Consider the following 26,915-nt stretch of genomic DNA (forward strand, 5'->3'; position numbering starts at 1 on the left):
TGCCCTGCACAGACCCCAAACATCAGTGGGAACACTTACCCTGGTGATGCATGCAGCCCCTCATTAGCAGGGAAAACAATCTCAGAAGCTATGGTGCTGTCACTGTTTCATGCCTAATAAATGAAACAGCAAATTGTGACTGCCTTTTTTTTTTTTTTTTAACATATAATTACTGGGCAGCAGAAGGCAAGCAGTCACTGTCACATGATGAAAAATCCACCATTTGATGAGCTTGAGCTTGCAATTGGAGGCACGAGTTGTTGTTCCTTGAATGAGCTAATCTCAGGAAGCAGGAAGGTTGATTTTAATTTGTCTGAGTAAGGGACCAGACATCTTACACTCCTGTTAGCCAAGATTCTTTCATTTGGCATAATTAATAGTTTAGTATAGTTAAGAATTAGTAAATAAATCAATCACAGAACCACAGAATGGTTAGGGTTGAAGGGACCTCAGGGCCCACCTGCTCCAACCCCAGCACCATCAGGCTGCAGATATCACTACTGAAACTCATCAGGCACGACTTCCCCTTGTGAAGCCACACTGCCTACTCCTGTTACTTCCTTCTCCCTCGTGTACCTGGAAATGGTTTCCAGGACGAGCTGTTCCATCACCCTGCAGGGACTGAGGCAAGGCTGAGTGACCTATGAGGTTCCCTGGGTCCTTCTTTTTAAAGACAAGAGGACATGTGCTTGCCTCCAGTCTTTGGGAACTTCTCCCATTTGCCACAATTGAGCAGAGATGACAGAAAGGGGCCCCACAGTCACATAGGTCAGCTCCCTCAGTACTGCATCCCATCGGGGCCCATGGACTTGTGAATGTCCACTTTCCTGAACTGTTCTTTTCCTCTTTATAATTTCAATTTCAGCAAATAATTATGGGTCAATGTCAGTTATTCATAATGGAGGCAAGGCTGGAAAAGCTGGAAAAGCTGTTGACATCCTTGGAGAAAAGGGACTTTTAACTTTGACAAGTCAAAGAATTAAGCAGCAAGATGTACCTGATGGATACACACCACAGTGCATTCTCTGCAAACTGAACAAAACTGTGCAGAGGTAAGGCTCTTAAAATAATGCCATGAAGCTCCCAATGGGTTTAAAATTCCAAAAGTAGCTGCTGATGGCACTGTTATCTGGGTGTTGCACTGGAAGAAAGAGTCAGGTATTTTAGATGTCTGCGTAACACTTTGCAGTAGTCTATGACTTCTTCCTGTTTAGGCAGGTGCCCCTCCTGAAAGCAACAGAACAGCAGATTGGCAACAGACTGCTTCAGCAGACAGCCTGCTTGAGGAGACAGCTTCCAGGGTGAGATCACACCTGTCCCCAGCAGGAGCTGAGGCCCACCTGTGCTGCCAATTCTGGGAGTCAGGAAAACACATTATTACAGCCAGCACTAGGTTGCACACGTTACATGCAGGCATCCCATCAAGTAACACATGTTAAAATACAAAAAGGTAATATACACAGGAGCAGACATGGCAACAGTGGAGTCCAATTTTCAACACTGATGCAGCCACACAACCACCAAAGCATTGGGCAAAACAAACCCCACCCGCAGTTTAGGACAAGTCCAAGAAGGGATGTTACCTAGGATTTGCAGAGAACAGCACAGACTGCAAGTTCCCAAACCCAGCTGTCTGCACTAAAGAACCTGGATACGAAGGGGAAATTTGTAACAGTTTTCCAAGTTCTTATCCTCCAGTACTAACTACTTAGGAGTTTGAATATGGTATAATTTACAATTCAGAACGGTGACAGCATGAATATAGAACGCCTCTCTGCCATCTAATTCCTCCCATATCAGTAATTCACTTTGCCTTGAAAGTAACCACAACTTAAACACTGTGTGCATGTAATAGTAGAGCAGCAAATATTTAAAGAAAAACATCATGGTCCAGACACCAAAAACATTAAGAAAAGATTTGTTTGACAGTACGTACTTTGAGTACTTAAGTAGTCATTTCTATGCAAATCAATCTAACACTTCAGTTCCCCTTGGAAGCTATGTCCTCTCTGAGGTCTGCATTTGGTTAGCAGACTGCTTGTTTGTTTGACAGAGGCCAGCCCACCCTCATCTTGATAAAGATTGAACTGCCACATTTTACGCCACTCGACAATTTTTCCCAGATGTTTCTGAAACCCCAGCCGTTTCCAGGAGAATTCTTCATGGTGAACTTCTATATGTGGCAGTGGCTTTCATTCACGATTGTACAAAAGCCAAAATGAAGCATTTCAAACGAAGAATCCTTTCCACTCACTCGATCACACCATTCATTTCACCTGATCCTCCACCTTCGGCACAACCGTTTCAGAGCAGGTCTGGCAAAATGAGACCCGGAGGCTTTGGTTCCACACAGTTGATCCAGAAGTTTGCACAGCTCGCATGGTACTGGTGCCCTCCATATGCCAGCTTAAAATTATCCGTTTCTGAATTGAAGGCCTGGAGTAACAAGAATTGAAACAAGCGTGACCGTCTCACCTCCTCCGTGCTCCAGAAACTAGAGTGGAAAAATGGACATTACCCCAGAATGGCAAATCATGGTACAGCCTGGACCCTCTTTCTCTGAACTGAATAAACCATTTTCACTTGCAGAAGCACAGCAGCCAAACTAATCCTTTCTCTTAGTCTGCAAAATGCTTGCAGGTGGGCAAAACCTACCACCCTCATACCTGCCTGTCACACCACACATCAGCAGTGCCCCATCTGATGCCTGTAACTCACTGTGCTCCACGCAGCTTCCAGAACAAGGCCAGTTCTGCCAGCCAACAGCCACCTGCCACGCTGCTTCACCAGGTCAGACTGCTGTGACCGAGGCTGGTGCTGCCTCTGATATTAACGTTATCCCACCAATCTCCAGGCTGAGTTTGGTCCACTTCCTTCTGGTAATCGAATCTGTTTTATGACTGGATGCACGAAGCCACAAACAAGCTTAAAATTTCTCCATGTATGTTGCTAGGTGATACTGCTTAAAGGTGACGGGGAACTGAATTTTTATTTTTAAGTGAATCTAGACTGTTTGTGATATAACACTGATTTTTTTTTCCCCAGTTCAGAAAGAGAACATTTAGCAGCTGTTCCTACTTCAGCAGAATTTCCAGTGCTTCACAACTACCTATTTAAAAAATATTTTAACCATGTTTCCCAGATTCTGGATTTCCTGCACAGACTTCTAAAAATGCCATTGCCTACTGCATATAGACGAAAGTCAGTATTTGTACCAGAAACCCCTGCAGCTCCCCCCTCTTCTGCCACAGACATGCAGGCAGCTATGAACTCAGAAACTCACTGCAGGGACTTTTCTACCACACAACAGAAGGAGCACAAAACCAGAAAGCTGTTCACAAGGTATGAGCATGCAGACAAGACGAAAGGCAGGCTCTGGAGCATGTTAGTTGATCAGATCAAGTATTAATAGTAACAGAAAAATGACTGGAAGAAAAGGGGGTCATGATTGGTACAATTGAGAATGACAGCTGAAGGCCAGCTAGCAGTTCAGCCTTTCACACTCAACTAGGAATGATTCTATAAAGAATGTTTTTTACACGTTCATACTTTTTTAGGAAGCTCTTCCACAGGTTTCTCTTCTTTCTGAAATAACGTTGAAACCAAAAAGTCAGCAAAACTGCCGATACACATTAATTGGTTGGCATAATTACTCTGTACACATCCTGGGATTCCCTCCCAGCTCTGCTAATTACAACAGTCCCCTCCTGGTGATCCTTGGAGATGCATTTCATAAAGAAACGTTATTATAATACTTTTAATATATACACACTTCAGTCTCAGCATCCCAGTTCCTTCCCAGCAACGAGCCATTGACCTCATCAGCCCTTTCTCCACATCCCTGTCACATGCAGAGCCCAGTGAACGCAGGCCATTGACTATGAGAGTCCCATCTATTTATGGGTCAGATTTTGCCTTTGCCACTGCCAGTTACAAATTAAAACTCAAAATTCATAAATATGTCCCAGGCCTAAATGGAAGCCAAAACTATAAATAAAAAGGAGTTTAGTGACAGAGGCCGTATACTTACTTTACTTCTGGAATCCACATTTAGGAGGCACACTCCACAGGCAAGGTCTTGGGCGTTTTTAATCCCTGGGCGCAGCATACAAGAAGAGAAATCCAGTGAGTTTTCATCTGGCTGAAGAAATGAGACAATAAAGTTTAGGCATTTTCAATGAGTTTCAGACCTCATAATAAGAATAATCGATCTGGTTGCAAAAGAGAGCTGTGGTATCCCAACAGGCAACGTGGAAGAGATGGCACAGTGCATTTCCTCATAAATTGATACGTGATTTAGTCAAAGCCGCTCGCAGATATTTGCAGTCCTGCTATGCAATCTCCATCAACATTGATTTATAACACTCCAGCTCTTGAAAAAGGGTGAGACTACAAAGGAGAGAATTCTTCAGTTCCGTGTTCCCACATCAAAAGGAGAAGAAACTTCTGAAGAAAGAGCTCAGGCGGCTCTGCTACGTTTCAACTGCAGCATATTAAGAACTGGACGAGGATAAACAGTGGTATGCAGCAGCTGTTTGTGCAGCTGCGAGGAAACAAGGCAGCGGCCAGCACTGCTTTCACCAGTGTTTGAAGTGGTGTCTGTATCTGTGTTTATTGTCCCGAGTTCTGTACTACCGCCTGCTCAAAAAGGGCAGCTCTTATTCTTTCTGAAGGTTTTTCTGAAACTAGAATATGACACAATGTACAACTGGAATATTAAGATTAACCACAGCACCTAAGAATTCAGGTCATCAGCTATTTCACGCCAGACGCAATTCAGGTTCAAGAGAGACAATGGACAGAGGAGATGAAGCCTGCAAAGAAGAAAGAGAGCAACTTCTCTGGCACATAACCTGAATTTCAGCGACAAGATAAATGGCAACAGAAAAGTCTCTGTATGGATGGTATAAAACGATGTACTGCTTGAATGCAGAGGCACAATTAAAAATAATGACTAGAAATGCAGGAAACTTCGGGGAAAAAAGAAAGAAAAGAAAGAAAAGAAAGAAAAGAAAGAAAAGAGAGAAAAGAAAGAAAAGAAAAAAAAGAAAGAAAAGAAAGAAAAGAAAGAAAAGAAAGAAAAGAAAGAAAAGAAAGAAAAGAGAGAAAAGAGAGAAAAGAAAGAAAAGAAAGAAAAGAAAGAAAGAAAAAAAAGTAGACAAAAAAATGTGCACTCATCTCCACAGGTCTGGAATGCTGATCACGCTCCCTGCAGAACGGCTAGAGATTAATTGAAGTCCTTTAATCTTTAAGTAGATCAATCAAATTAATAAAGGCACTGTAATATTTGTTTACCAAACACATGAGTGAAGCAAATGAGAAGGTCATCCTGTAATTTGCAATGAAAACCACAAGGCTGGGCATAACATTACCTTGTAACGAAATGCTTTAAAAGATAAAATTAACCTTTCCAAGCAGACGCCTCTGAGCTAGAATACTTCTCAGCACTTAATTGGCACTTCTGTGCCATTTGGGATCCGTGCTAGGGGAATGTATGGCTGCACACAGTTCCACAAGGAGAAGAGAAACAAAAAATGATGATTGTGAGAACTGTAGGAATCAGGAGTCCCAGGAGTCCTTCTGATAACTCTGCTTGAGAAATCACTGCTCCAGCTCTGAGTGCCCTCAACACGTAGCTGCACTGACACAGAAAACACAGCCAGGCCCTGGACCTCGGGGGTTCCCTGCCATCTTCCAAAGAAGGCACTTTAGAACTAGATTTTGATCTGCTTGTTTAAATCAAGAGAGGGCTGTTCCGATTGTTACCATCAACAACGCCAGGTTTGAAATAGGTGAATCTTCATCTATCAACTTCACCTGCCGAGCGGTAAGATACTGAAAGAATCAATCCCAAATTCTGACAAAGTGTCATCAGAAACACCCATCTGCCTCCACCATTTGTGGTCAGCTAAGCAGAAATCTCCCAAGCTCCTACAGACTGTCTCGGAGCAGCCCAGTCTTGTCTGGCAGATCTGTTCAGAGAAGGGAAAGCTATTTTGTCTGCAGCGGGAACCAAAACAAACTGAGGCACTTCCAAATCCAGAGAGAAAAGAAAACAGCTCTGTTATGTGTGTTGCTACGTTGCATGCTCCTGTGTTGTGAGCATTAGAACTAACTGTAGGTATATTATACAGACAAGTCAAGTCCATGCTATTCTGGCTTCATAAAATGGCTCATTAAAACTGCACTAATTTTCCCTTATCAGAGCATTTCTTCTAGTGAAGACGTAGCTTGTTTTTGGCCTTACCGTTAAAGCAGCAAGCGACATGAAGCTTATGAGGTTGTTCCACACTTTATCTATATCCTTCAGCAGCTGTTGGAGTTTCTCACTACAAACAGCAGTTGCTTTGATTCCCAGTTCAACTCTCTTTGTTACTCTGTACACCTCAACAACCCCTGTTGGAATAAAACACAGTGGAGAAACACAGACAGATTGACTGTGAGCACAGGTTCCTGTGCTGAAATACACATTACAATACCACAACTGAAATACAGAAAAGAACTTTCAGTGTAAGAGATGCAGTAAATTAAAACATACCCAGCAAATATTCCATGCCTTGAGCAGACTGGATAACCTCAGTGCAAACGGATGAGCTGCTTATTCCATTCAAGGTATCATTTGCTTTCTTTATGACCTGGTGGAAGCGAGTTTCACGAAACGGTGCTGTTAATTGCTACAAACAAGATGGTCACTAACAAATTGTTAAACAAAACACAGAGGCGAGTTAAATAATTGCTGCACTCCATCACACAGATCGGGGTAGAAGCACGAACATTTAAAAACTTAACGTGTTCCCTCAAATAATTTCACTACTAAAACAGCAGTTTTAAGTGCACGCATGCATCGCTATCTAGTTGAATTACATGATTAAAAATATACGTATTTTTAACTTACTCTGGGGCTATGAAGTACCACATTACCTGGAAATTAATGGTCTTTGCCTTTTCATGATAAACATCCTACACTAAGGAGGAAAAGGCTGCAGAGGAGGTTACACTCTTACCTGCAGGGCGCTCTCCAGGCACCTCTGCCATTCATACGCATACCTCTCACTTTCCTATATGAAAGAGAAGGGTAGTCTGAATCTCATTTCAACACACAATTCCCTTTCTCCTATCACAACAGACATACAGAAGACGTATATTTAAAGAGATTATTTGCAAGTTATCCATGAAAACTCCTAAAATACCTTTTCCTACCTTTTTTCCTCATTTTTTAATTAGTCTCTTTGTGTCCAAATTCTAAAGTTTGATTTCTGGGGCTCAAAACTAGATTCAAAAGGAAGAAGGTATACAAATGGGTAAAAGGTTGGACTGCACATACCTACTCCCAACAAATCCGTTGCAGGTCTGCTGTTAGAGAAATGAGGATTAGCAGAGTTTAACCGAGTCCTTTTACTATTTGCTCTCAATATGAGCGAGAGAAATAACTATTATACAGCCAAAAAAGGCCGTTTCCTAAAGCCAGTGGTCTCAGTGCCAAAACTGGGATTGGATTTTAGTTGCAACCAATTTCCAGTTATAGGCTTAGACTGCAAGGTCAAACGATTCAGACAACAGCATTTTTTTCCATGCCATGAGGCTTTAAAGCCAGAAAAGACAAAACAAGTTTTATTAATCATTTCTTGCTCATAAGAAGGAAACAAAGAAAAGAATCCTTCCTTTACGAACAGCAAAACCAAAACACAAAACCTCACCCAGGTTCCATCTTAGGATCATACTCTAATTTCAAGCAGCTAACGCCCCAAAGGGCTGGGATACAGATAGTGATAAAAGTCACTGCTGATTTACTTGTGTTCCAGGTAGCTCCTTACCTCAACCTCCCCAGTCAGGTCTTTGTATTTGTCCCGGATGACAGGCAGAGCAGGCTTCTCACTCAGAGTATTTGAGCGATCCCTAAATGGCTGTTCCAGAGCTGGTAAAGGTGAGGAGCGGCTTATTTCTCTGTCACCCAGGCTTAGGCTCCTTTTATGAGACCCTAAAAAGTTTGGAGATAAGCAAAACTATTCTTCTATTCAAAGGCAGCGACTACCAAAAATGCCCGGAGCGGTGCCAAGGGATGTGCTGCTCATCAGGACAACACAGCCCTCCATTCACTCTGTGACTGGTGCAAACCAGTTCTTAAATTCTGACAAATTTTTGGCACAACACATTTTTTACTTCTAGAAAGAAATCAACTCCAAACACCATGGAAATCAGTAGAAGCTTGTTTCCAATCGTCTTTGAAACAGTCCTCATCAGCAAATTTATCATTTGATTGGAACAAATAGCCTCTGGTAAGTGTATGCATCACGAGCTTCTGCCACAGAGCAGGCTTACCTTGAACAGACAGGTCAAAGGTCGCCAGCTCACTCTTGATCATTTCTTCACTAGATTTCACCTTGCCTTGGGATGTTGCCACTAAGAAGTCAAATTTGCTGATTTTCGGCTTTTCGCTTTGGAATTCTCCAAATTCATCTATGGATTCTCTCTGGATTTCAGAGGAGATCCCGCCGGCGAGGAAGTCTGCCTCTTGGTTTGGGTCAGCTGCTGCATCTCGTGCTTCTGACGAAGGTCTCGCAAACTCACCAAAGTCTCCATTGTCATCATCACTTGGACCACTGGATATTGGTCCGGAGTCTTTAAAGTTTGCAAAGGCTGCAAATGAAACATCCTGTAAAGCATCCTCACTAGAAAACGTCGTCACTTTGGAAACAGTTGTCATGGTGATGTTTTCTGAGCTGCCAAACAAGGTCTCCTTCTTCTGAAGAACAGAAGTAGCTGCAGAGGATCCACTTCCTGAAGCCTGGGCAAAGGAGGACTTCTTGCCTTGCTGAATGTCGTCTTTGTCAGACCAGTCATAGCTTGCCAGGCTGCTGACTGCAGACCCACTGTTATAGCTTCCAAACGGGGCACATTTTAATTCGTCTATATCTGAGAAAAACAAACCCCTACCATTAGAAGCTGAAGTTCAAACATTAGTCTCTCGAGACCATCTAGGAGTAAAAGCAACTTACTAAGAGCCTTAACAAACTGCAGAAGCAAACACAGTGAATCGCTGCTTTGATGAGGTTTAGAGTTGCACAAAATCATCTGAAAAATACCTAAGCACTGAATACAAAAAACTCTCCACTTACTAAACGCAATCCTTAACCTCTGAATATTATCTTATATTTTAAGCTGAAAGTCACCATGCAAAGAAACACTGAAAGCAATGTGTCTAGATGGTACGGAGCGCACAGGTCACCAGCAGTTCAGTTTCCTGAGGCTGGTTACAAAACCTACAACTAAAACATGAACATGAGCAACGCAAGCATCCCCTTAGTTCATCTTAAGAAAAGCAACCACACAGAAAGCAAGAGCAGCTTCCCCACCCTCTCCAGAAAAGTGTTAATACACCTAAGTTTTGTATTCATGCTTTGATACAATGTACAGAAAGGTGCTGCGAGAAGTTACAAGATATAAAGTTGCATCTGAGCTTCTCACCAGTAGGGCAATGCCGTGTGCCTCACTGCTGGAGGAGCGCGTTTCAGAAACAACACAAACGTGGCAAATATCTTAATGGAATAGATAGCTTGTGAGAGCTAAGTACAGAGAAAACCCAATTATTTTGCAGAAAGCTCCAAGCACTTATACTCACCTGGCAATTACATGGGCCAACGGGCTTTTCTCCCCGCCATAAGGAGGTATGGCACACTTAACTGCCTACACTGCAGCCAGCAGAGGAGACTAGGGTCTGCCAGGGTGCACCCACTACTCATCCAACTCATCTTTCACATTTCAGACTGAGACTGATCCATCGCGAAGGCACGCAGAGCCGGAGAGATGTCATTAAAGCATTTTAAAAAAGCCCTTCTGCACTGCACTTGGCAGTTGTTTTCCTGCATTAATGACTGTCAGCCTGGATCAGAGCCTCAGCTGCTGCTCACTGCCTACGGCCAAAAAGTCCCAAGGCAGAGCAGGCGCGAGGCAGCACCGTGCTTCCCAGGCAGAGCCAAAAGCAGCGCGCCTTGAACTGCGCACAGCAGGCACAGCTGGGGCAGGGCAGGCAGGCAGGGAGCAGGCTGAGCCTCCAGCTGCCCTCTGGTCATTAATAGAGGATTAAGACATTTGAACCACGCATTTCTGCCTTTTGTACTCATTTGACTGAGAGAGGAAAGCATGCCGCGCTTTAGGCTACTTTCCAGGCATGAGCCATATATACAGCTAATTAAAAAGACCAAGAAAAACACGATAGAATGGTACAGTTTAATGGCTAGGACAGCACAGGGAACGTCCCTACGCAGCGTGTCACCTCTCAGGTTTTCCTAAGGGACAGTCCTCACACAGCAGCTGAGCATGGAGCACCTCCACAACAAACGTTACACTTTGAACACGTACAGCAAGATTTCAGAGCACCATTTGAATACTAGATTTGTAGAGCAAGCAGTGCACGGGAGAATAAATAGAGATGAGAGCATCTGCTCATGGCAGAGCTGAACAAAAGAGGGCTCCTGGCTGGGAAGGGGCTGACCTGGGCTCCCTAATTTGTCCCGAGAAACCAAATCTGATGACTTCTAATACAAGGCTTTGCTCAGAGAAGTTAAAGGAGAGTTTCACTGCCATTAACAAGTGCTGGGATAACATCCAAACTGCCATTAACCCTGAGATCTCAACAGCACCACCCTGCACCAAGCACCCTCCTTTCTGACTCCAAAGCACTGCTATTGTTCCAGTGTTCACTGAGATACAGGAAGGAGAGTGAGATCCTACCACAGCCCAGCACTGGCGGTGCCATCCAGAACCTGTTTGCCTCTGTGTGAATTCATGCAGACACGGAGCCCACCAGCATGGGCTTAAGAGCTGAGATGAAACATAGTAGTTCAACCCTATACGTTTCCATGATTCAGATGCATTCACTGATTACAAAGCGTTACTGCAGTGAGTAAACTTTCTTAGAGTTTTGCTCTACAGAAAGATACTGTTCAGAAACAAAAATTCTATGGCTGAAGCAATCCCAAAGCAATGTATTAGAAAGCACAGACATGAGAACGGATGTGCCGCTGCGTATAATTCAAGGCAAATTAGTTGTTATAAAAAATCTTGTTCTATTGAAGGGAAAAAAAAGCTATATTAGTTTGGCTGTGCTGCATTGGTCACAAATTTGGTCACGAATTCTGCACAGAAAAGGAAAATCGTGACCTTTGTCATAACAACAGCAAACGAAAGGCTTATCTCAGCTCCCAGCACATCTCCTGGGTCAGAAAGAGCTTCCCCCGGTGGGGAGCAGAGCCACTCACCATCACACTAATCAGCACAGAGCAGCTCACGTGTGAAAAGCACTGCGTGGCTGAGCCCAGAGCACTCTCCACAGTGCAGAACTCCATTATCAGCACAGATTGTTTACTAAGCGCTGTTACTTCTCTTAAAGGCCACAGATGCATTTAATGAATACAAATCTCCAGTTCAAATGCTGCAGTAATAACTGCTGATGTAACACAAACTTCATTCTGCTGTTATGGCAATCCAAAAATCTGAAGAGAGGCGTGTGCATCAGTAATATTTTTTTCAAAGCAAGACGTGATTCAGTGGGACAAAACGTGAATTAATTCTGATGAAGCCCTGCATTTAGCAAAGACACCTGCTGCTGAGTTTCCACATTTCCTCCTGAAGGATCTGAACTGATAAGCATCTAATTTTATTGAAAAGATAATAAAAAACAAAGACTGCATCTGTACAAAACTCTAAGGAAATACTTTCTTTTAAGGATACACAATCATTTTTCTCAGCTGAGAAGTGGTTTCTTAGCACTTTTTGGAGACCAGAGTGGATTGTGCCATGGAAGCAGGGCAAATTAAAATATTCAAGCCACTGTGTACTGAGAAACCTCTAACTCTATCAATAGGGACGCATCAATAGATTTTAGTGAACCACATCATAATAAAACAGTATTCCTTAGTAATCCCAGCAGATGCTGAGTTCAGATTTGTTCTAGAAATCCAAATGCTATCACTCCAAATACAGATAAAACCACATGGAATTGGCACAGCCAGCTCTGCTTGGCAGGCCTACAAACACACACCGTGCTGAACACAACAGACCTGATTCCCAAAGCTCTTGGAGCTGCCTGGGGGAGGAAAGCAGCCATGTGCACACTACCAGAGTCACTGACACTGCACGGATGCAGTTAAGACACAGTGCTTCCCAGTGTTATCTAATCTACTGAAGTACAGTTAATATGCTGTTTCCCAATGCTATCTAACCTGCAGAAAAACCCAACATCCTTCAGTGGAGCCAACCACAACAGCGTATTTCAGCTTCCAAGGATCAAGGTATGTCTGGAGGCAAATGACAAACCGCAGGCTTCCGCGTCCACCGTTTGATCACTTAAGGAAAAGCCTGGGCAGCATTAGCTACATTCTAACAAACAGAGAAAAAAGACAATTCTCAAGATTTTAACATATCTTTGTAATTGTAACCAACACATGACTCAGCCTGTTCCTCAGCTGGTGAAGTCTGGAAAAGCTCCAGCAAGGAGATGTCCCAACAAACACCTGCTGAACAGCAGTACGCAGCACTGCCAGCGTGGAGAAGATACTTTAAAACGAAGGAACAAGGAGGGAAAATCCTTCAAGCTTTTGGGAGTTAAAACCTTCACTCAGTTCCTTTTTTACCACGATGGACACTGCCCCACAGTGGCATCAGGACCCCACTGCCAGGGACATGGGGATACATAAGGCTCATACAGATCTTCTGTTTCAGAAGAAAAAAAAAGTAAAGGAGAGCAACCTCGTCAAGTCCAGACAAAATACAATAAGGCAGAGTCACCATCGTTACTGTCCTTCCTCCAGGTATGATTAGCTGAACAGGTACTAATAGCATAAGCACAGCAGAATTCAGCCTCCCAGCTTTATGTTCAAGCCTTCAGTTTAAAAAGCTTTATGGCTAGACATAATGTGCTGCTTCTCTATAACAGGAGAGGTTTTTAAGTCTAAAGATTGGTGTAATGAAGAAAAATCTGGTTCTGGTGTGTTTTGCTCTTGTGGCAAGGAACGTCGAAAACCCAGTCTGCTCTGGCACAGTGTTTGAACTTTATCCCACAGCTCAATTATTTTTAGCTTTTTACCTTGTCTGCTAATTTGACAATCATCCAAAGCGGTTGGTGGCCCAGGATTTGGAAGAATTTGAAGTGACACAGAATTCTGCAACACAGATTTACAGCTGTCATTTGTGTTCAAAAGCACTTCAGTATTCGGCAAGCCAGGATTTTCAAAGCAGAAAAATGAAGCAGGCCCCGTAGTGCAGGGCACCAATTAACTCACTGCCGATCAGCTAAATAAATATCAGAATCCTGTTTAGAGATCTCTCACCAGCAAAGGCCTCCCCAGCAACACGTTTCCAATTGGCCCCAGCAAAAAGTGGTGTTGTGGCCTTGGCTGGCAGCAGGGAAGCGCACACAGGGGAGGACAGGACAGAGGCCCTTCTGTGCTCGGTCCCAGTCAGCACGGAGCCCCCCAGGGCACGGCACAGAAGCAGCCCTGCTATGCACATGGCTCCCGCTGCCCATCCTGCTGTGCTGCCCATCCTGCTGTGTGGGGCAGCAGCTCACCCACACACACGCTGGCTCGAGGGGATACCATAACTTTAAACTTTGTAATTTTGGGTTTTTTGTTTCCTCTCCAGGAAAAAGAGGTAATGCTGCTGGACTGCAAACAAATCACACGCCCCCACGTTTTCAAAATATGCCAAGATAATATTTATTAACACAGCAGGACTTACAGATCACAAAAGATAGTGATACACAGGAGCTCAGAAGGGTGTTATCAGAATAAAGCATGCAGGTCAATACTTGCAGAAGAGAGATATCAAAGCAGATCTGAGAAGGCACATTCACACAGGAAATGTTTAGTTGAAATTAGACATTAGAAAAGCAGCAAAAAACCTGAAGTTGATTAAAATATACAGAGATCTCCAGTAATGCCAAAGAAAAAGGTATTTTACAGATTTGTAAGTGCAGCAAAGTGGATAACCCTTTGAGAATACCCCGAGCAGGTACGCTCCGACTGCAGCGTTCGGCAGGATGCAGAACAAATTAGGTTTACAGAAATGACGAGGCGTTAATTAAAAAATGCTCGAGTCCCGGAGCGAAACATAAATTTGGTTGAAAAGAAGCAGCCCGGTTCAATTAACAGCATGCAGGCAGTGCTCAAAGGGTTATACGAAGTATATGCAAGAGAAATCAGGCAACATTAGTATAATCCACCTTCCACACAAAGAATTATCACCAAGTTTAAAGAGACAGTATCCCCTTCGGAGAGCAGAACTGAAAGCCTGGCTTCCCGCACAGCTCCAGCGCAGCCCTGGGAGCGGCCAGGCAACGTCCTGCAATTCCCAGAGCCAGCAACCCACCTGCCCGGCCCACAGCCTCACACCAGCAACACTCAGCAGAGCTCCATACTGGCACATCGGGGACGCCCAGTCGTCCTCCAGCAGCCCCCACCTGCGGCTCCGCGTCGCTCGGGGTGCCGCGCATTGCTTGCAATCAGCAGCGAGCACTGCACGGGATACTGTCCCTTTTGACATCGGATTTACAGGTCAAAAGAAGTGGAGAAAAAAAAAAAACTGCTTTTTAAATTATGCAAACTGAAAAAAAGACTTGAACATTAGCAGTTCGTAGCTTGAGATGCATCCAACATACACAAAGGAACAGTGAGCACAGGAGTCCTGGTAACAGTGCAGAGCACGCTCCGCTGCGAGAGCCAAACAGAATTAAATAATGGAGTAAAACTCTCCTTGTGGAAAAAACACCTAGCTTGGCACCATAAGAGAATACAGACCTGTTTGAGTTTAATAAAAATAGCTTCTAATTAATACTTCAAAGTCCAAAAGTTCAGCAAGGAGCACATGATCGCCTAACCCCCTTAAACAAACCGAGAAAATCCCTCCTGCCACAAAGGGAAAATCATTCATCACTGATTTCTGTGGCAAAAGCTCACATACTGTAGAAGAGCTACATAAGTCAAGCTACCACCAAAAGAGGCTAGAAAAATATTACGAAAAAGTGCTTTCAAAACCAAAGTAAACATTCAAGAATACACGGTAGGTGCTACGTTTGACAGCTCGCTCAACTTGGAATTTCACCAAGCAGCCATATGAAAACTAAACGTCTTTGCTAATAAAGTTATTCCTGATATTTTGTACCCTGTCATAGAGTATCTTCCATGTCAAAGTTGCCAACTTAGTTTTCTCTCCCCTACTTAAAAATAGCATATAATGCAAAATTACAGTACTGTATATTTTTTCTACCCATATCTGCAAAAATGGAAGAAATATTTCATCTGAGAATTACCAATTCTTGCAGTAACAGCTTTTACGTTTGCAGTTTGTATGCTCCCTCCTGCCCATAAACATCTCTGGCTGTGTAATGCTTTTCCCTAGAGCACAGTAATGGTTCCCATATTATTGAAGGCCACAGAACATTCAACTACACCTTATCTTCCTGTGTGCACATGAAAAGAAAAAGCAGGACACTTGGGAAATTTCATGATATGCAATCAGGTTGGAGATGGCTAATTCGTTCTCTCAGGAGTACTTTCAAAAAGGGAAATTAAAGAAGGTAAAAGCTTGTTAAGGATAACATAGAAGTCCTGTGGTTTTACATTGAGGCCCAAAAGCCATCAATCATGACATCAGCACTTACGGATCCTCTGCACTATCATTCCAATGAGGGTTTTAATTCTGTAGTGTACACGATTCCTGTGGTCCTGCAAAATACTGGCTGTGCTGATGAGCCCCATGAGAACGGGGATACAGCAGTTTGATTAGACAGCTTTTGATTAACAGCGCATCTGAGTGTCTGCCTTCCCTTTCAGCAGCACAGAGAGGGTTAAGACCCCAAGCCGAACGCTTTGTTGAAACCAAGAGATTAAAGTGAGACTCTCTGCTATTCATCTTGCTAATATAAATGGAATGCTGTTGTTTGCATTAGAAAATTTTCCACTCAAATTCCTTAAGTGACAGTCGCTAACGGGGATCAGTAAAATGATGTTGTCAAACCTCAAAAATAAATGGGAATTGAGTTCAAACTGCTCCATCTATTTATAGTCATCTAAGACAAGAAATAAATGCTGCCCATTTAAGGGGCTGTTGGCTAGCAGGTGCACAGATTTAGAAGCCTTTCGCTACTGAAAGACTAGTGCATAATACTGTAACTTAGCACACAGAAGAATACTGATATCTCCATCACCTATGTTACCAGAGCAATCTAACCAATTCCTCACCTGCTGCTGGCGGATGCTGGCCACTAACTGTTGGCAAATCCAAAGAGCTATCAGACATGACATGCTTAAGATCTCCTTCCACATCAGTCAGTTTCATGTCAAACTGAACAGACAACGCATCTTCAGAATCCTCCTTGCCAACGCTGCTGCCACCAATAGAAGGGAGATCCAGAGACTTCACCGAAGCAGAGTCTTCTTTGGCCTGCTTGAAAGCTGCGACTTTGTCCACCAGGGACTTCTCTGCGTTGCTGCACGTGGAAGAAAACTTGTTTGAGTGAAAATCGGCAAAATCATCATCGCTCTTCACTGAGGAGAGCGTGCTGTCCTTTGTCTCCTCAAAGCCTGCTCCAGAGCCTTCCAGAGAGAGCTGCTTGAAGATGTCGTATTTGGTGGGCGTAGCGGCGGTGGCCGAGTTCTGCCCACTCCTCCCTGTGCTGGCAGATGAGCCGGGCTGAGGAACAGGGCTGGTCTCTGCCTTAAGTGCATTGTATTTGTCATCTGGTTTTTGTTCAGAAAACCCACTGCTATTGTTGAAAGCCATGAAATCTGCAAAGTCGTCCTGTCCGCTGGCCGATGCGCTATTAGAAAACTCCCCAAAAAGGTTGAACTCTCCAAACTCATCAGCTAAGCTCGAGCTTTTGCTAGGTGCTGGCTGGGCAGTGGTGGATGGTGGTGGGGGAAAGGAGGATGGTTTTGAAGCATTAAATGCAGGTGGAAAGGACAGCTGCTTGTTTTCTCCAGTAGAGGAAAAGAGGTCCAAGTCTGCTAGGTTAAAAGAGGCCTTAGCTTGCGTTTGCTGTTTCGACTGGGCGGGTAAGGAAGGGAAGGAAGTGGGGAAAGTTTTGTCCTTTGTAGGTGGCTCTAATGGCGAGATGCTGTCAGCGGTTTTAAAATCTGTGAAGCCATCATCGGTTCCTGCAGCCTTGAATTCTGCAAGGTTATCTCCTGACAGGGAAGCAATGAAAAAGTAGTAAGATACTGCAGTGACAGTGAATACATCATACTCACACCATGCAAGCAAGCAACTGATTTCATGCCATGTCAGGCAAACTGTTTGAACTAAGTCCTCAGGATGCACAACGAACTGCAAACAACTTCCGTGAGCTACAGCGTTTGGAGGACAGCAATTCCAACAGTCATTCCAGAAAAAACCAAACACCCTTGCACCTGACAAACAGCCTCAGTAAATGCAAGAAGTCAGGCACCTTCCTGCTTCTGCTATGCCTGGTTAGTTTTCCTAGGAAGCCTGGAGATGGACTTCCACATGAAAGTGATTAATCATGGAATGATTAATTGTAAAACATGGAAACCCTCAGCTAAACCTATTACTGAATGTGAGATAGTGTAATAATAATGTAAAAGTGCTTAAATATTAGGTAGCAACGTTTTCATTGAATTTATATTACATATTTTGGTGTGCTATGCAATTTTTTTCCTATTTATACACTATTTTTAAAAATTTACACTATTTTAAACTTGAAAATCAACAAATGCTGTTTAACCCATTCACCAGCATGTATTTACTTAGATCACTTGTAATAAAATGTACTCATACTCTGAAATTACAAGTGTCCAATAAACAGATTTTGTTCTATTTTAGAAACACACCATTCCCTTTTAATTCTTTAGTCACCACACAGTGCCATGCTTTACATTACTTTAACCAACATTTGAAAGACTCCTCCATAGAAGTGGAGTAGGGGACCATGACTGTACCTGACATCCTGCTGTGCTCCCTTCCCTCCAAACCAATTCACTTGGCCCAACGACAGTGCAAGTATTGGTGAAATTGCTATTTGCTTACTAAAACTAGAACATCACAGCAAATTACACTTACTGATGAATTGCAAACTTTTCCATTAGAAAGGTAAGCTGGTGAAAGGGTTAAGAATGGTCAGACCTGGATAGCAGGCACATACAGTCATTTCCCATATCTTAGGACATATGCAGAAAGACATACTGCATTGCATTGCATGCATTTAATCCTAAAAGCAAGCATTGAACATGGAAATTTCACAAAAGATGGCAAGAGCTTCAAAAAAGTGTCTGAAAAAGAGAATTTCCCCTTTGAAAAACGTGGAGAAGGAATGAACCAGGGTAAGCAGTCTTATCCCAGAACCTACAATTGTTTACTAACAAGAAACCAAAATACTGGCCAAAGTATAACTCTGTGGAAGCCAGATTAAATTTGTAATACATTTATCTTCTGATATGTCTATTGATCATATGAGAAAGTAAAATTTACGAGTAACTCACACTGCATAAATGATACACACAGATCTGGAAAAAGCTTAGGGAGGGACTGCTTGTATAATCACACAGCTACTACATCTCACATGCCATCTAGCTTTCACTTTTCCCCAATCAACAAAAATCAATTAAAACATATTTCAAAATGAGTGACCACATTTGTTCTTAGGGCAAAGGCCATAAAAGGTTTAAGTTCTGCCCTGACCATTTTGTACAGAAGCATCTTATTCTTCTTCCTTCTAAGAATCCTGACTTGAAACAGACAAATTCTAACCACGCTGTTATTTTAACATGAACCTCAGAAGCATCCAGAAGAGATCCTGTCTTCCAGAAACACAGTCCTTGGATTGCCCAAGAGTCACTGCACTATTCTTTCCAGGATGTTTCCTGATAAATTGTTTGGAGGAGCAGAGGGACCATTATTCTGCAAACCTAGCAATGGGAATTCTACAGCTCATGGAGAACCACACACACACACACACACAAAAAAAAAAACCCTCACAAGAACATCAAAACCACCCCCAGAGCCCCATCCTGCTTACCTCCATACTTGCTCTCTGATGGCTGCTCCAATTCACGGAAAGCACTGTACTTGTCTCCAGAATCTTGCAAATATGAGAGAAAGAAATACATTTACTTAACCATTATGAATCCATAGTGTAAATTTTACATTGGCATGATTACTCTGATTTTTTACATTAACTTTTAATCAATGCTGAAACAAGACATACAAAATGCTGTAATAAATTGCCCAGAGTAGCTGCATACTTTCCCTTTTACCTCCAAATGTCGCTGTACTTTCTGGCTTCTCAGCTGCAATTCCTTTAAACACAGCATACTTATCAGTTGATGAGAGTGCCTTGTTACCTGGGAGTGGCATGAGTAAAGAAGGAACACTAAAAGCAAAAGAGATAAAAGCAAAGGTTCTTGATTTATCCACAACAAATCTACACTTCCAGGTTTCACTTAAAGGACCCTCTTATTTTGACCACAGCTTGGATCACTAGACTAAAGCTTCTACCCTAAGAATTCTGAATTTCTGTCAGTGCACACCTGTGAGTTTAGACAGCCATCTATTCAGCAGCATCAGGGTTATTCCACAGTTACTTCATGTACTTTACCTTTTGCACATAAACACACACCACTTTATACAGTAAAACTGCCATCATTACCTAACATCACACTAGCAATTGCTGAAAGATTTAGCAGATGCTTGCTTGCCCTCCACACAAGCCTCCTTACCATTTGCAGCATTACAGAACATCCTTTACATACGAATGATGTACTTCACCTCCAGTATATGTCACTCAGTACTGTGCACGTTGAAAACATGAATGAATTGCCATGGCATCCTTTGGCCTGAAGCAAGAATCCTTCTAGAGCCATTTACATCTCCTTACTAGCAGCCCACAAGCACACACAAAGCTAGCACTTGCACACACGTGCTAATGATAGTCGATGATGCTTGCAGAGAGACAATGCAGTGTCAAAAAATATAGCTTCTGCTAAAATAATTAAAGTTCACATGACTGCAAAGCAGGCTATTAGATATGCAGTCTTGGCAAATGTAATCATTACTCATCTGTACTCCACAGATGGCTTTTTTTTTTTAATTTTAAATAAAGCTCCATAAGCACTGAGATTATAGGTTATTGTAACCTTGTGTTTGTTTCAAAATCGAATGCTTTCACAACTTTACAACTCAATAAAAAGAATTGCTGCAATGAAGAAACACCTTTTATTTTTTTCCTTATGATCCCCTACTTTCCACTATGGAATTTAAAAACAATGTTTCTGTTGAAACTTTCACTACCCTAATAGCTGTTACTGCAAAATGAGATCTGACATATACTTAAACCACAGCCCCTTCAAATACACGTGGCATTATTGACTGACATCAGCAAAATTAAATCCCTTCCATGGAATGTCATTAGGAACAGTGTCACTGAGCAACCTGTTTTAGTATCCCCAGCTGACAGCACTGTTAAGGAAGCATCCAGTAATCACTGCTTACCTGCAAAGCTAGACAATAGTTCTGTCTGCAACTAAGGACAGACAGCTCAATACGCAGAAAATAAGTATGTCTACAATTAGATACCTACGTAAAATCTTGCCATGTGCAGTAGGATTAAACAACACTTTGAAATTTTATTGTCACGGGACTTTGAAAGATTGATTTTAAACTCTCAAAGGCAGTAAGTACACATTTTATTGTGCCCAGTTTGTCTGATCCAAAATTACATTTTGGCTGCCTCCCAAACAAACAGCCAAGACTGTTAAAGACTGAATGAGATCCAGATTTATAGTCAGCAATCAAAAGTTTATGTCTTGGCCAGAGAACCACAGAAATAAAACCCTGTCCTCTGGAGTTCTCATTCATTTAAAAGTACAGTGTCATGCTCTTGACGTGAACGCTAGGTTCCTTCTTCAGGGTCTGAAGAAAGGCCTTGGTGTCAGCACATGGTTTCTATCAACTCCACCAAACACTGGGTCAGACTATTAATGGAAGCATACAACACCAAAGGCAGAACTCCTCCGCCCTTGTGATTCTTTCTGAATAGCTTCATGTTAGATTTTTGCCTGAATGCACAGTATGAAGTAACTTTCAATTGCCTGTGCAATAATATAAACACTTGAACACTTATCCACATGCCCTGTATATGCAATTTACCTCAGCGTGGTGACTGGAATGGTAAAAACTGGGCAACCACCTGTGGCACATCAAATGTCATTTTGGATTTAGAAAGCCTAATTGTAGTTGTAACGATCTTGAAAAGAAATCCTCAGAGGAGAAGTCAGGCGACAGAAGAAAATTACAGACTCGAAAGCTACCCACAAAAGAGGAAAACATTTAATTTCTTAAAAGAATTCTAAAATACTGAAGGAGTGGAAATGGAAAGATCTGCTACCTGCTCCGCTGCTGTGAGCTGGCTGCTTTGGAAGAGCCAGCTCCATCCCCTTGGAAATCAGTGAAAGAGTCGTCTAGGGAGCCAGACTTTGAAGCATCCTGAAACTCCTGGAAGTCATCATCTTCTGGTTTTCCTACCTACATTGCAAACACGAAAATTGATACACCGCTGCCTTTCCAAAGTGTCACACAGCATAAGAGCAGTTCAGAGTAACGTGATCAACTTCAAACATAAAATCAAAATCCACAACCCTCTCAACACGAGTGAGCAAACTCAGTCTGGTCAGCGTCTCCACTTCGGCCGCACCCCGGGGTTCATCTAAAGCCACCAGGCAGCTCGGAAACAGGCCGGCTGTCCCTGCAGGCCCACGGCAGCCGCGCAGAGCTCTCACCTGGCCGGGCGGGTAGGAGGGGGCAAAGGCTCCCGCTGGTGGCGCTGCAGCTCCGCCCGCTGGCGCCGCTGCCGAGATGCCCAGGCCCATCACCGGCGGCCCGATGCTCAGCGGCAAGGAGGCGGGCGGCCCCGCGGGCAGCAGGGGCTGCTGGCTCACTGCGGCAGGCAGCGGCATCGGAAACCCGGATAAAGTAGGGACGGGGGCAGCTGGAAACTGGTTTAACATATCGGGACTCACTGCAGGGATTCCTCTCTGCAAAGGCAGAAAAAGAAAAGACAACCATATGGGACACGTGAGCAAAAAGGCATACTGCACTCACTCTCATTTCGAGCTTCTGTTACTGAAACTAAGAAAGAGCAAGGTTCCTTTCCAGCTTCAATTTCATCTTCTAAAACAAACCAAAAAAAGCGATCAAGATCCTATACTAAAAGAGTGAGTCCTATCCAGCACCCTGGCTGCTGGGTTTATGCCAAGGGTAATGACAACTTACTGGCTGAGCAGAGGCATTTGACAGCATTCTTGTTCAGCTCTCAGTACATCAATCTAGTGCGTGCTGGCAAGAAAAGCCATGCTGAAACAGGTGGGCACCATACACACCAGTCCCACAAGATCAGCTTGGATCTTTATCTCAGATTTCATACAGGGCTGGTATTTGGAAATAAACTGGTAAGAGATTATGCTGTGCTACCAACAGCCTGAAGTTCACACTCCGCTGGTTCCGGAGAAAAGTAACAAGTTTACTTGTTACACACTTGTTATTCATAGACTGAAGGGATACAGAATCCCTTGAGGTTTGAGGAGATCAACTGTGTAACAACAAAGAAAAACATTCAGGTATTTCCATCAGAAATACGCACACCTACTGCAGTTCGGTAGGTAAATTTAAGAACCATCTTCAGCTGACATTAAAGGAGAAACGAGGATGTAAGTACTGGGATGTAATTACAGTCCTCTCGAAACTACAAGGGAAGTTTCTCCTCTGGATTTCAGAAAAGCAGTATTTTTATTACAGGTGTGGTGCACAACCCGCCTGCAGCAACATGCAGTCACGGCGGATTAGCCAAGGGCACTGTCTTTGCACTCTAATCCCCAGAGCCATACCTGAGTTACTGCTATCATCGCCAGGACAGCATAGAGCTCTTCTTTCGTAAGCTTCCCAGGGGTGGTTCTATTGGCTAGAGCCCATATCTGTCCAAGAGTCTCTCTGGGCAGTCCAGACGACATCAGTATGGGATACAGCTTAGCAGTATCTATCCCAGCAGGAGTCAAAGTTGTCTCTAAAATTTTCTTATACAATTCTGTTACAAAGGAGTCACTATTAGTCAGGCAGTTTGCTTTTTTCAAGCGAATTTAAGATTGCTTTTCTACATCAAATTCCTAAATCAAATTAGTAACATGCAAGAGTGTAAGGTAAGGCAACAGCATTCGGGCACTGCACACTGTCATTCCTTTTCACCTAAACATGTTAGTGGAAGCTCTTTGTGCACAAGTTTAACAATCAAGAATAATATTTTATACAAAATAAAGTTAGTGCTTTATTTCAAAACATGTTTCTGTAACGGAACTGTGGGATAATCCACATCAAAAGAGTCCTAACAGCTTCACGTATTCAAACTTCAGTGTAATCAATATTGATTGCAGCACTTCATTGTTTCCAATGTTACTTGCATGTATAAGGTAAATAGTCTTAGGAAGTGAACTACTTAATTACAAGAGATGCCAAAAGCAGTCCACCCATGAAAGCAATTGCAGCAGCAGCAGCAACTTCTACTAGTGCGACCTGCTTTCACAACAATTCTAAACATTTAACACGCTTGAAGAAAATCCTTTCTTCAAATGCAGGTAAATATTACAAATATGTATCTCAGCAAAAAAATGAATTCATTTGATGGCTGAAGAAAAATGCTTCAGTCACAAACAAAGGCAATGTAAGCACACGTGTTCACACTTTGCCCACTTGAATGTCCACTCTCCCTGCTTACCTGGAACCAAGCTATCGTTGTAAATCCAAGGAGGCATCATTTGCTGAATTGGATCCTGCGAGGGGAATACTCCCACACCTAAAGGCGTTCCATTTAATAAGAAAAAGAAAGACACAGTTGCATTAAGACAAACAGATTCAGAGCATAGAGGTCTTTGAGACTAGGTCTTAGCTTGTCAGCATCATTTAGCATTTCAAGCAAAGTTTTCAGAGGAAAAGCAGCTACTGCATAATATATTTCAACATAATGGCTTGGGGTAGCAGCAAGAGTACTGCCATGTACACAAAGAAACAAGGAGCTCCTCATCTGCCAAATTTCTAGTTGCACAGAACTCGTCTCATAACTTCTTACAGTTGCACAACAGCAGTTCTGTGCAATATAAGCTGAGCCTTCCCATCACTATGGGGGCTACTGGTGGAAAAAACAAATTCATACTTATCCAAAGGGAAGCGTAAGAACCACTCACAACCAGAAAATCCTTAGCAGGGAAACACACAAACAGCCCATCAACCTGGATCTCAGCAAGTTTTCCCATGCTCACAAAAATGTATCCTTTGCCTCACTGTTGGAAAGAAATCACAGCTGTCTTCACTACTACAGATTTCCATGTGATCTGCCACAACTGTGTCTCTGTCTTACTCTCTTCTCCACTACATTAACTCTCACTGACCAAGCATGCAGTAGTCATCTTCAACAAAATCTGAACTAGAAATAAAGCTGGTGCAGCTTTTGAAATGGCCTCTAAAATACAAATAGTTTTAGACATAACGCCATGAGTGGCAAGTGTCTGGGAAAGAAACATTTTAGAGAGCGCATCTGTTTCTCCAAGAAAGAGGGCAGAATATTGCATAACAGAAAACCTGATTAAACAAAGGTGTTAAACGTGATTACAGCAGTAAACTCACGTGGGGAAAGTCCAGAGCAAAATCACAGCTGTTACTTTTAGCAAGGAGCAGGAGGCCCTGGCATATTATTCAAGCAGGCATTCAGAGCAAAATTATGCAGAATTGGTCTTACAATTAGTGTACAGAGTGTTAGCATTCAAGCAGCATCTTATTAAATTCCATTAAATGTTTCATTTGCTCACCACACTCTTCAATTGCTATGTTTTGTTCTGAAGCCTTGTGCACCTCTGCAGCAGTGGTACCACTTTCATGTCCACCTACAAGAGCCCAGTCATTGATGGCTAGACTGGGACGAGCTTGGCCTGCAGCCGAGGCTTTGTGCCCAACTTCAGATGCTTTAAGTTTGGTTTGCTCTTGTTCAGATTCATTTAAGCCATTATCTAAGACTTTCTCCTCCAAGGAAGAGCCTGAATGAACAGCAGGAGGAAGTATTTATATTTTGTTATTAAGCACCCAGATTGCAATTCCACACCTTCAAAGTATTACTGGTACCAACAGACGATCAGATGAGGACCTGTCCCATCTCAGAGCAGCAGCACTGCCCTGCTCAAATGCTTTCATGGCCCAATTCTGCTTTTCACTTGCTACACATGCACAACAAATTCAACTAATGGAGAGAAACACACAGGGAATACATGAAGCCATTCCCTGTGTTAGGAATACCATTGCATAATCACCTGGATCGTGCAAAAGAATGACTTAAGGCTCAGGTCAGACACCCACTTATAAATGCTAAGTTCTTCATGTCAATCTTACCTACACCTGCTTAGCCTCCAAGAGAGGAAGCATGCAAGCATTCCACATCAGCACAATAATTATTTCTTATACCATCTTTTCAGCTGTTCTATTACACAGCCTTCATACAGTGCCAGCACACAAGACTTAATATATTTGAGATGTGCCAGATGCATATTTAGCATCCTTCAATCCACACAACTTGCTTTTACAGCGCAGTTCTAAGAAAAGCAGGAAGGGGACATCATTCCCCACGGATCAGCAGGCTTCTAATTCATTGCCTATATCTTTCAGCCAGACTGAAGGGAAAAAAACAACAACAAAACAGGTGAAGGCTCTCTGTAGCTTTACAACAAAAAGTGATATTGGGAAAAACAAAATAAAATAAAACTTCAGTTACCTGTTTTATGGATACTGGGTGAAGATGCAGAGGTAGGAAAAAAGGGAACCTGCCCAGCTGTACCATGCAGGATGGATAACACTGGAGTCTGGGTTGGAGGGAGAGGTTGGACCACAGCCTTTTCTGAAAGCAGTTGTCCAGCCTCAGCAGAAAGGAAAGGCTGGAAAGGCTGAGAGATGGGCTGAGGCACCGCTCTGGGGCTTTCAGTAGGCCCTTGTATAAAGTCACTAAATTCTTCATCATCAAGAAAAGCAGAGTGGGAAACAGATACAGCAGAATGGGATGATGATGTGGGATGATCTGTAAAATGGAATGAACACAATGCAAAGTGATCAGGAGGAAAGTTTTTAGGAGGAAAAGCAGGGAAAACGGCAAATATAGCTATAAATAGCAAACGAGTGAGGAGAAACAGCAGTGGACATGTGATTTGACAGAGGTGAGAAGAGTGACTACTGCCAGCACAGCAAACACATGAGGTAAAGCTGAGCAGCCTCTCCCGACCATGCATCTTCTCTCCCAGATGTAAATACTTTGACTGAATCTTGATTCTTAAAACCCGCTATGGAAATACTGCATTTGTTGTAAACAGATTGGGTCAAAACAAAACAAGAGGAAATATTTCAAACTAGAGATGCTGGGTGGATGACAAGGTGAGGGAAACGTTCCCCCTCTGGGATGTGCTTTATCCTCAGACACTCAGCAATAAACCTTGAGATACAAAAGAAACACAATATTCCTTCAGACAGTTTTCTGCGGATGCCTTTCCTCGTCACCCACTCCAACAGAGCAGGATGGGAAATTTAACAAGCAATGGGAGAATGTGAGGAGAGCACTTGGAACTTCAAAATTATCAAAGAGCAAATCCACAGGAGAGATGAAGATTTTACATGTGACAATTCTTGTCCAGATAAGCTGCATTTGGGCTACACAGAGCGAGCTATGTCTTAACCCAGAAGAAATTTCTAGTAATAATTGTTACAAACACAGTAATTACTGAGAAGAGAGAATACCAAAGGCTTTGATTTGACCATGCCCAGGCAATGGTGAAAAAAAAAAAAAGCTATTACAGTACTCTGAAGTCTTTACACAAGGTTTTGATCAT

General features: G+C 42.9%; 1 protein-coding gene across 2 annotated transcripts in view; it reads right to left on the reverse strand.

The window, feature by feature from the left end:
• Window positions 1-2,304: 2,304 nt before the first annotated feature.
• The window catches only part of SYNRG (synergin gamma), a gene marked incomplete at both ends in the record, with an annotated part of 32,439 nt that continues 7,828 nt past the window's right edge, over window positions 2,305-26,915 (reverse strand). Inside the window, 17 exons of one of the 2 annotated variants that reach the window (XM_079545035.1) lie at window positions 2,305-2,436; window positions 3,550-3,585; window positions 4,031-4,141; window positions 6,248-6,396; window positions 6,539-6,635; window positions 7,005-7,058; window positions 7,815-7,978; window positions 8,320-8,913; window positions 16,239-17,183; window positions 19,031-19,093; window positions 19,269-19,384; window positions 21,398-21,534; window positions 21,789-22,043; window positions 22,893-23,089; window positions 23,774-23,851; window positions 24,861-25,085; window positions 25,814-26,113. In XM_079545035.1, the coding sequence (XP_079401161.1) occupies window positions 2,305-2,436; window positions 3,550-3,585; window positions 4,031-4,141; window positions 6,248-6,396; window positions 6,539-6,635; window positions 7,005-7,058; window positions 7,815-7,978; window positions 8,320-8,913; window positions 16,239-17,183; window positions 19,031-19,093; window positions 19,269-19,384; window positions 21,398-21,534; window positions 21,789-22,043; window positions 22,893-23,089; window positions 23,774-23,851; window positions 24,861-25,085; window positions 25,814-26,113 (3,653 nt within the window). The remainder of the gene's footprint in view (window positions 2,437-3,549; window positions 3,586-4,030; window positions 4,142-6,247; window positions 6,397-6,538; window positions 6,636-7,004; window positions 7,059-7,814; window positions 7,979-8,319; window positions 8,914-16,238; window positions 17,184-19,030; window positions 19,094-19,268; window positions 19,385-21,397; window positions 21,535-21,788; window positions 22,044-22,892; window positions 23,090-23,773; window positions 23,852-24,860; window positions 25,086-25,813; window positions 26,114-26,915) is intronic. The other variant, XM_079545036.1, reaches the window with a different exon arrangement.

Source organism: Tetrao urogallus (genome assembly GCF_951394365.1).
Source record: "Tetrao urogallus genome assembly, chromosome: 20".
Lineage (NCBI taxonomy): Eukaryota > Metazoa > Chordata > Aves > Galliformes > Phasianidae > Tetrao > Tetrao urogallus.